The sequence below is a fragment of the Zonotrichia leucophrys genome, chromosome 2 (genome assembly GCF_028769735.1).
Source record: "Zonotrichia leucophrys gambelii isolate GWCS_2022_RI chromosome 2, RI_Zleu_2.0, whole genome shotgun sequence".
Taxonomy (NCBI): domain Eukaryota; kingdom Metazoa; phylum Chordata; class Aves; order Passeriformes; family Passerellidae; genus Zonotrichia; species Zonotrichia leucophrys.
In genome coordinates, this window is record NC_088171.1 from 130606791 (window position 1) to 130616723 (window position 9933).

General features: G+C 49.7%; 1 protein-coding gene across 2 annotated transcripts; it reads right to left on the reverse strand.

The window, feature by feature from the left end:
• Positions 1-186: 186 nt before the first annotated feature.
• On the reverse strand, positions 187-4219 carry KCNS2 (potassium voltage-gated channel modifier subfamily S member 2). Of its 2 annotated transcripts, none has more exons than XM_064706439.1 (2): positions 3795-4219; positions 187-2243 (listed from the first exon to the last, which is right to left on the reverse strand). In XM_064706439.1, the coding sequence occupies exons 1-2, from the start codon at positions 4067-4069 to the stop codon at positions 773-775; spliced, it is 1746 nt and encodes a 581-aa protein (XP_064562509.1). In that variant the 5' UTR covers positions 4070-4219; the 3' UTR covers positions 187-772. The 2 variants fall into 2 exon arrangements, with proteins under 2 accessions (XP_064562509.1, XP_064562510.1); XM_064706440.1 differs by lacking the exon at positions 3795-4219 and adding an exon at positions 2767-3337.
• Positions 4220-9933: the final 5714 nt, after the last annotated feature.

Here is a 9933-nt window from a genome sequence, read left to right on the forward strand (position 1 = left end):
TGGGACCAAGCTGTGAGCAGATCCCTTCTGGAAATGGGATTCTAGAGCTCTAGATGGGCCTCCATTCCTAGAGTCACTTGTGGAAATGTAGTCTTTGAATATGTAGCTATCTGAAAATGAGGGGTGGCCTTTTTTAGAGGGCTCAGTATTGATCTAATCTTGGAAACAGAGGAAGGTCTATGCCCAGAAGATTCTGAAAAATATTATTATACATAACATTTCAGAACAAGAACACACAGATTTTAACACACATTCTCAAGAATAAGCAAACTCAGAGGTGTTTTCAGGCAAGTGATGATCAGAATCACTGGTCAGTAATACAGGTAGAAGTGTTGCGTGTCAGTGACTCACAGGTGGCTGTTTCAAACCGTTGTAAAATGCATGGGAAGTCTTATACTAGTACAGACACCAGTATAGGTGATAGGTGATTTTTTCATTACTCATGTCACAGCTGAGAATTTTTATTCCACTTGGGTACATTCATTTCTCTGCTCATATGAGAAAATGCACAAAGCAACAGATCATCACTATACCACTAGTAGTAATGGCATGAAAGTGGTAACATTTGTATGGAAAAGTCAGCACTCAGTACCCTTATGCAACAAGATGAAAATGTGCAAACTGTTAACTTGTAATAGAAATTCTTTAGTTTCTCAAGTGCAAAGTGCAGTGTCAGCAACACTATCTTCTAGGGGAAAAAAAAAGACAAATAGGAAAACATTTATAAACAGCTCTTGATAGCTCTCATGCAAACTGCTGTCAGACTCGTACACTAATGCAGTGAATCATTCAGGCTCAGCTCACTGGGGGTACTCCTGCTCATATTGGTCAGGCTGGCCATAAGGGATTTAACTTTATAAGCATAGTAGTCCCTTAAGTTGACAGATGGAACTTCTTTCATGCCATCACCAAAATCACAGCTTCTCATGGCACTCTCTAACTGCTTCTGACGCCTATAGAAGTGGGAGAATTTATTAAAGATCAGTGTAATGGGAAGCACTACCACTAGGATACCAGCTAGGATGCATGCAGATGCCGTCAGCTTGCCAGCAGTGCTCCCTGGCACCACGTCCCCGTAGCCAACTGTGGTCATGCTAACAGTAGCCCACCACCAACAAGCAGGGATGGTGGCTAACCCCTCATTGTCTTCTTTCTCAATAGTGTAAGCCACTACGGAGAAAATGGAGATGCCCACAGAGAGGTAGAGTAAAAGAAGCCCCACCTCTCTGTAGCTGTACTTCAGAGTGGCTCCAAGAGACCTGAGACCTGTGGAGTGTCTGGCAAGCTTTAATATGCGGAAAATCCTCATGAGTCTCAGGACTTGCGCAACTCTGCCTAAATTTGCTAAAGTCGGACTACTTTCCACCACCAAGTTGACAATTAATGTAATATAAAATGGAAGGATAGACATTAGGTCAATCAAATTCAGGGCATGCTTGAAAAATTTTAAAAAGTCAGGAGCTACTGCAAATCTTGCCACCAGTTCAAAAGTGAACCATGCAATACCAAAATGTTCCACGATTTCAAAGCGAGGGTCTTCCTCGGTGTTCCCGTTGCTGTCAACAATCTGGAAGTCTGGGAGGCTGTTCAGGCACATGGTCACAATGGAGCCCAACACCACCACTATGGAAAGGACGCTGAAGATACGGCTTAAAACCGAGTACCCAGGATTATCCAAAGCAAGCCAGAGCTGCCTCCTGATGTTTCCAAAGGGCTGTTTGTCAAATTTAGAGGCATCATTGTAGAATGCCAAAATCTCATCAAAAGAAGATGTCGTACTTTCCTGGTCACTTTGTTCCTCCCATTTCTCTTGGTCTGGCTCCATTTTCCTCCCATGGTAGCTATAACTGCAGCAGGAGTCTATAAAGAATTCATTGATTCCCCAGTATTCAATCTCTTGGCTGAAAGAAAAGACACAGAGTTCACCCATCACATGGAGCTTGCCAGTGTTATAAAAATGTAGCACGTAAGGAAAGAGCTCGGGGTTCCTGTCAAAATAAAATTCATTCTTGGTGTCATCATAGTCATCACAAAGCTCCAGTATTGACTCCTTTGAATGGCAGCTCAGCAATTTGCCCAGCCTGGTCTCGGGGAACCTTAATAATGTGTTGGATCTCATCTTTTTCTTGAAGCCTCCAACGTTGATGCTGATCTCATTGTCTTCAAAATTCGCTTCAGATAAAGTCCTCAGACTCTGCCCTGTCATAGTGAGCTCCTTCCAAAGGTGGGTAGGGAATGAAAACCTAGGATTCAATTACACAGAAAGTTGGCAAAATGAACAAATCTACAGCATGTTCACCTATTGATGTTTCATGATCTTTCTTTTCTTTTTCTTTCTTTTCTTTCTCTCTCTCTCCTTCTCTCCTTTCCTTCTCCCCCCTTTTCTCTCTTTTCTCCCCGTTCACTCACTTTCCCTCCCTTTTTCTCCCTCTGCCCCCGTTTCTCCCCTTTTCCCTCTTTTCTTTTCTCCCACGCCCCAGCGAAGACCTTGAGGGAGGCTCCTTTGTTCCCGCGGCATGCTCCTGTCCCTCCCCTCGCCCTTCACCTGGGCTGCGGCTGCGGCTCCCCCCGAGCCCCCTTTACTCACGGCCTTTGTGCCACCGGGGCCGCGCGGACCTTTCATTCCCTCCCGGCCCCGCCACACAGGAGCCCCTGCCGCCGCCCGGGGTCCCGTCCCACGCCGCGCCTCAGGGGCCGGAGCCCCGCTCCGACCGCGGGGAGCCCGCCCGGCCCCGCCCGGCCCGCGGCTCTCGGCGCCCGCCCTACCTGCTGCCTCAGCGGCCGCGGCCCCCCGCCGGCGCGCCCTGCTGCCCCCGGCCCCCGCCCGCCATCGCCGCCGCCCGCGGGGGCCGCCAGGGCTCGCCTCGCTGCCCGGGGCTGCCGGTGCCGGGGGAGTGCTGCTGCTGGAGGGGTGCTGCTGCCGGGGGCTCCCGGTGCCGGGGAATGCCGGTGCCAGAGAGATGCTGCTGCCGGGGGATGCCGGTGCCAGGGAATGCCGGTGTCGGGGGGTGGCGGTGCCGGGGGGGTGCCGGTGCCGGGCAGGGCAGGGCTGGGCTGGGCAGGGCAGGACGGCCCCGCCGGCCGCGCGGTGCTGAAGGGACAGCGGCCGCCCCGCTCAGCGGCGGGAGGCGGCGGCACGCCCGCTCGTCATGGCGACGACCCCCGCGGCTGCCGCCCGCCCCCGCCGCTCCCCCCTACCCCCGGCCCGACCCCGCCGGCAGCGATCGGGCCGGGTGGGTGGGCACCGGGGCTGCGGAGGGGCGGCCCGGCGGAGCCGGTGTGCTGGAGGTGCCTCCGCTCGCTCTTGCCCCCGCGCACCGGCGGCAGCGGCGCCGCAAACTCGGGTTTCCTCCCCGCCGCGATCCTGCTTCGCGCCGGCTCCGAGCGGCACAACCTCCCGAGGGGGGACGGGGGACGCCCACCCACGGCCGCAGGGGCTCCGAGCACCCGCGGACCTTCTGCCGACGGGCGTCGCCCGCCCCCGCCCCTCTCCCCCTCACCCTGCCGGGAAGGGCCCGGGGGAGCGGGCGCCGCTACCCCGCCCGCCATGGCACCCGCGGGTCCTCGCTGTGGCGCCTGAGCAGGGTCCCTGCCGAGGCTGACAACAGGAAAGACGGGGACACCACAAGTCAGAGCAATTCGGTGTGAGGGGAGCGGAGCTGCGAGTTGAAGCCGCTCGCCGCCCCCTCAGTCGCCTGCTGGGAACCCCCGACCTCCACACACAGCCCTGCAGCCATGTCGGGGGGGAAATCGAGAGCGGCGGCCCCTCGAGCAGCGGGGCTGGGAGGGCTGACCTTGCGCTGTTGCTGCTCTTGGTGGGTACACTTTTCGTGCTCGCACATGCAGTAGTGTCCAGCGACATGGTCAGCGATGGCAGTGTCCCTGCCCACGCTGCAGGCGACTGGGGAAGAAATCTCCCCTCTGTTGCTGAGCCCGGGGTGAGGCCGAGTTTCTCGGGGGGAAGCCTGGTCGTGGCAATCCCTGCGCACCTGACCCCGCCCTGAGCAGGGCCGGCCGAGCAGAGCACAGATGCTCCGAGACAGGTGCTTTGCGCCGGGATAACCCACATCGTCTCCTGCCAGCTGCCTCGTGACCCCACGCATCTGAAGTCCGGCTCCCGGAGACCACTGCTTTGTAGGGTCAGGGTGTGCAGGGGGGTGAAGACTCCTCTCTTGCTTCCACCCCAGTCCTAAACTTCACCTTTGGCTTGTTCCTCAAAACCTCGGTGAGGAAGAGAGGTTATAACGTCCAGGCCCAACCACAGGTGAGCCTCATTTACAAGGAGGCCCCAGTATTAAAGGTCAGCTCTTTAAGAGCCCAGGAAAATGAGTGCAGACATGAAGTGGGGCAGATAAGTCCTGGTGTATGCCACTGGCCAGGTCTCCAAGAGCCTGCTCAGCTTTCCTACCTGGGGTGCCGTGAGCACCCCACCATGCCCCACCAAGGCTGGTGCATTGTGTGGCCAGACCCCACACCTCTGGGGACACTCCCAAGGTGGTGTGCGGGGTCCCAGAGCACTCTCAGCCCCCCGGAGATGCTCCCGACTACCCGTGCTTCAGGGATGCTACAGATGGTATGTCTCCCCGCTCTCCTTTTCTCGGGCGGTGTGTGTTTTTGCTTTGCTCTGCTGCTGGTGAGTGGCTCCTGCCTCCCTTTTCTACAGATGCCCTGGGTCAGGGCTCTGTGTCCCAGCATGCGTCACTGCGTGTCTGGTGACATCCCAGGGGACGCTGAATCCACACGGAATTACGGACACTCCTAGCCAGGAAAAGTGCTGCTCCTCTCAGCCCGGTCCCTCCAGCTTTTCCCCTGCTGGGGAGTGGCACGGAGCAGACAGAGACTGCACGTAGCGGGGAGGAGGCTTAGCAAACGTCGTGGCACCTGCCCGTTTCCCTGTATCGGCGGTGTTTCATGTCCAGAGAGACAGCTCTCCTGCATTCCAGTGGCACTGTAGCTGTTGTGGTCGTTCGTGAGAGCCGCCTCCTCTCAGGGCTATGCTGGCGAGCCGCCCGCTGGGGAGCTCTAATTTTAGTGGCTTTTAGTGCCTGGGGCAAGGGGTAGCAGGACACAGGACTGAGAAACCACTACGTCAAAATTTGTGAGTTGGATGCCCCACCACGTTCCCCAGGGCTTGGATAAATCACGAAACTTCTCTATTGTAATTTCCCACTCACTCTTAGGAGAACAAAAATAACTCACATTCCTCAGTAACATTACAAAGAATAGTGAGCTGCTGCTGCTGCTGGAAGTGCATTCAAGCAATGTCCATGTTTTTCCCACAGCTCTGCTATCCTGGGTGGCTGGTGGGGGCTTTAAATATATTGAAACATCTTCAGCAAACTTGTAAAAATATAAATTACTTTTGTCTCTTATACTTAAATATTTTTTCCTTAATGCTGCTTTAGAATAAACTAAGTGGAGGTATATTTGGAGGATTTCCAAGCTTTTATAGATTGTTCTCACTTTCTAAGTCACTTGGCTAAGAGAAAAGGTTATAGGCAGTCTCATTACTGATTTATCAATCTCTGATCTTATCTGTACCTTGGAAAAATTGCTGGTCACTTTTCTAAGTTGCGTTTTCTCATTAAAAAACACATAAGGATACAGCTCTTGCTGGTCTCATATAACTGCTCCTGTAATTAGGGCTAATAGACTCAGTCCAAGCATTTTGCTAATAAGGCTAAAATGAATCCAGCACTCAAATTACTAATCCAAAATCCTTCTGGTTTTTTTTTGGTTTTTTTTTTGCAAAGGGCACACTCTGCTCCATGGACATATAAGAGTTACTGTCACTGACCTAATATTTTTGCCTTTCCCAGCAGTAAATACAGAAAAAAAATTGCTGTAAAAAACTGGTGTAATCTGAGGCAAAAGATATGTCAAAAGAAATCAGGTATGTCATTTTTGCACAAAATGAGCTAGTGATGTGTCAGATAACAGCACATTTTGGGATGCACTGGTAATACACCAAATAAATATGAAACAATGCTTTGTTTACAGTGCCTTGTGGACATTTCTTGGACCGTAGAGAATGCAAGACCAGTGCTGAGGTGGGGCTGGGCTGGGAGCATAAGGAAATGTGAAAGAATTGCCTGTTGGAATGGGGAGATGAATGAGTGATTCATATTACCCTAGGGCAATGTTACAAAAGCTAAACTAACTTCGCGTTTGGTGGTTATAGTTTCTGACTGAGACTGTGTGAGAGACAGGACCTTGTTTAATTGGTACACGTGGTACCACATTATTTAAGGAATATGAGAAGGTGCCAGTGCTGTGTAAAAACACGGTGTGGGTACAGGTGCCCTTCAGGGCTGGGGAGACACAGCAACTGCAGTGTTTGACAATACACCCTGCCTGGGGTTTGTGCTGACCTGAGCTGTGAGGGAATGTGGAAATTATTGCCATCCTCCTGACTGACTCAGTGTAGGGAGCTGCTGCCTGAGGAGCCATGTCCTCAGACAACATCCCCTGCCACCACTGCCGTGAACCAGCACTGCTGGGGACATGTGGCACTCTGTCCTGCAGGCGCGACACTGCATCTGAGATGCATTGTCACCTTTGGAAGAAATGGAATTGCTCCAAAACTACTAAATCTACAAGTGTTAATGAAATACCAAATAGGGTCTAAAGGAAGTTATGGGACCAAAGTCAGTAGTTTTATTGGCATGGTGGACATGGTGGATTCACTTTGAACTTGAGGGCACTACCATCTATTACACCATCTATTCAGAACTTTAGTCTGAACTTCATATTTACTGAAAGGTTTCCCTCTGTCCCTAGGGCCAGATTCAAATGTACATTCTTGTTGACTATTTCCTTTTGTTCCAGACAGATTGGAAAATCCTGGAGTCTTAATGTGTTAGTTTAAGATCAACAGGTAAGACCTGTTTTTCGTTCCAAAGATGACTGAGACCCTTCTGTGTTGGCATTTCTATTGTCATAACTGTTAACTGTGGCCAGTGAGTAAACACTGGCCACAGTATTTAAAAGAAGTAAAAATAGCTTTGCATATCATGCTCAGTAGATACTAGAAAAGGACTGTTGCAGAGCATCACCAAGTGTATAAGAATGAAGTTGAAAATATATTTAAACAAATTCATAAAGACTACATCCACTTCTGGATATTTATCCAAATAATCTGAGTACAGCCTCAATTTGACAGAAATTTGAGAGAGAACATTGCAGAAGAGGGATCCTTCTAAACAAACTTTGTTCTTACCTCCCCCATGTCAGCTAGGCAGCCACCCTCATGATGCTTGGTTCCTGTCAGTCTGTGGCCAGCCCTTTCTCACTGCAAGTCTAACAAAAGCTGAGATTGTCCCTGCTGTTTTCATCATTCTCAAACCCTCATAACCACTGGCAGAAAAGAAGTGCCATTTGTTTATGAGTCTGCTTGCCCTGTAAGTGCCCTGACTGACATGCCTGCTTTTCTTAGGAGGCAAAGGCTTTGCACAAGCTCTGTGGCATTTGCAGTATAAAATGAGGGAGGAAGGAGAGTCACTTTACTAAGCTCTAAGTTCACAAGGCAGTGATAGCCACGTCTGGAAACAGACCTTGACTGTGACACAGTGGAACTCAGTGGACCACAGAGAGACCATCTGTCAGCTGAAGAAACTGAACCATGTACTGAACATGAATGAAACATTTCTTTTTGTCTGACAGCGCCTCAACGGAGTGGCAAATACTGATATTTTGTGGTGCAGTGACTGCATGAGCATTGGGGTTTTACTGTGATGACTGTGGTATTCTGCCTTTTGTTGTGAGTTGACCTCCTTAGTCACTTCTGTCTGCTCCACCTGATTCTTGACTGAGGGACATGTGGCAATATTTGCTTTTGCAAGCCCAGTGGGGACCATTGTCTTCCTTAATTAAGGCACGACATCCCAGAATCATGGAATGCAAGGGAAATGAAAAAAGATATTATTAGATAATTGTGGCTTTCTTTTAGATGGGTTGTAGAATTTCAACCTTCTGTCCCCTACTGAAAACTGATGTCTGAGGTGGATGAGATGAGCCATACCTACAGACCCCTAGACTCCAGCTGAGCTGCAGCAGTAAGCATTGCCAGTAGCAATGAGCAGTGGGAAAGAGGGGGGTTTAAAGCTGCATTTTTGTATGTAAAGATGCAGTGCAATGGTCACTTTCACAGTGGCACGTGTTGCAGACAGCAATGGGCATGGCCTGTGTAATATTTGTCTGAATGGAGGTGGGGAGAAAGAGGATCTTGCCTGGATGCAAGTTATGGCTATTAGTTCTAAAATGTGACTAAAAAGCCTAGTTCTGCTATGCCAGTCAGCTGACATGGAGCATTGGAAGGTTATTTTGCTTGCTTTTTGTACTTACTTATTTGGAATTTGGATCCAGGTTCCTACTTGGAAACATAGTATTCAAAGAAAGCATGAATATGAGAAAGCCCCTCCTAGATTACAGCTATTTCAGTGTGGGAGGAAAACTGATTTTGATTATGAAACCAGCATGCAGAAGGGCAGGAGTAGCCTCTCGAGCTGGGTGACCCAGCCTCACAGACTGCTCTCACTGTCAGCACTGAGCAGCAAAGGGCCATGCCATACTTTACACAGGTTAGCAACCTCCAGGCCAGGTTTTTGGTGTTGCAATGCTGGGCCAGCTCCAATATTGTTACCATTGCCTTACATGTGGATCAGTATTATCTCCTTCCTTCTTCCTGACGTTTTTGAGGGAGTTTGGTTCTAGGAGAATCTTAGCTAATCCCGTGTTTTTCAAATAAATAGGAACAACATTGAAATTGTGTTGGTAACAGCCAGAAGAGATTGCTTCTGCTGCCAAACACAAACTCTTAATCCATTGACTCTCCATCCTGACTCCTTGGATGAGTTTCTGCTGGGTGTCCAAATCTTTTCATCCATTTAGTCACCCCATACAGCACATACCCGGGCATGACACCTGCCACACTGCCCTTGCCTTTTGCTGCCCAGCCTCATCACTAGGGAGATTGGCCAGGATGGACTGATCATTTCATGCCCAGCAAATCCACAGAGTGTGAGGCCAGGCTGCAGGGGGCCAGGTAGAGCTTGGAATCATAAGCATCTTTACTAACTTTAAAACAAATTAAAGGAGCGTAAGAGAGTCTTACTCTTCATCTGTCCAAATTATTTATTTTGCAACTGAAAACCTTAATGCTCAGCTAGATCAATGAGTGAGATAAAACAAAGAAGCAAAGGAAATGGAAGGCAGCATTCTCTGCACCTCCAAAAGGTTGTTTCTACAGGCAGAGGGCAGAAGATGTGCTTTTTGCTTTCCATGTGTGAGTTGCCACTGCCATGCCTCCCTGACTGCCCAAACAATGACACAATAGCTTGGTGATACAATATCTGGTCTCTGTTGCCATAATCTGGCTTGAGAGAAAGCTTTATTGGATCTTCAGATAAGGCCATAGAGATTTAACTGGAAAGATTTTGGAGAGCTGACTTAATTAAGACCCAGTTCTGACCACAGAGGACCATCAGGGGCTCCATCCTCCTGCATCCCAATATCTGTGTAGCTGAGCACGAATTCAGAAGCTACTGTTTCCTGGCTTCTAAAACAAGGTCTCAGGTTCTTAAATATTAAATATTACCATTGTCTGTTTTTATGAAGCCACCCAACATCAGATCCTTTGTTTTATCTTTGTGCTACTTGTAAAGGATTTAGTTGTTGCCCTGAGGGCTCTGGTGTTCACAATTCTTCAGTATCCACTTTATTCACGCTGGTTGCTTCATCAAGAGAGGAGCAATGTTTGCCTCTGAAGTCAGCCTGAGAGCAAAGAAACTTAAGGATCCTGGGTGCCTAAGGAAATAGCAGGGTGGGTCTGAAAAGGAGTGGCCCCAAAGAGGCAGTACAGGTATATCCATTTATATGCAGCCTAGCATCACCAAAAATGAGCGAGTGAAAGCACATCACACTGAACTGGCTTCC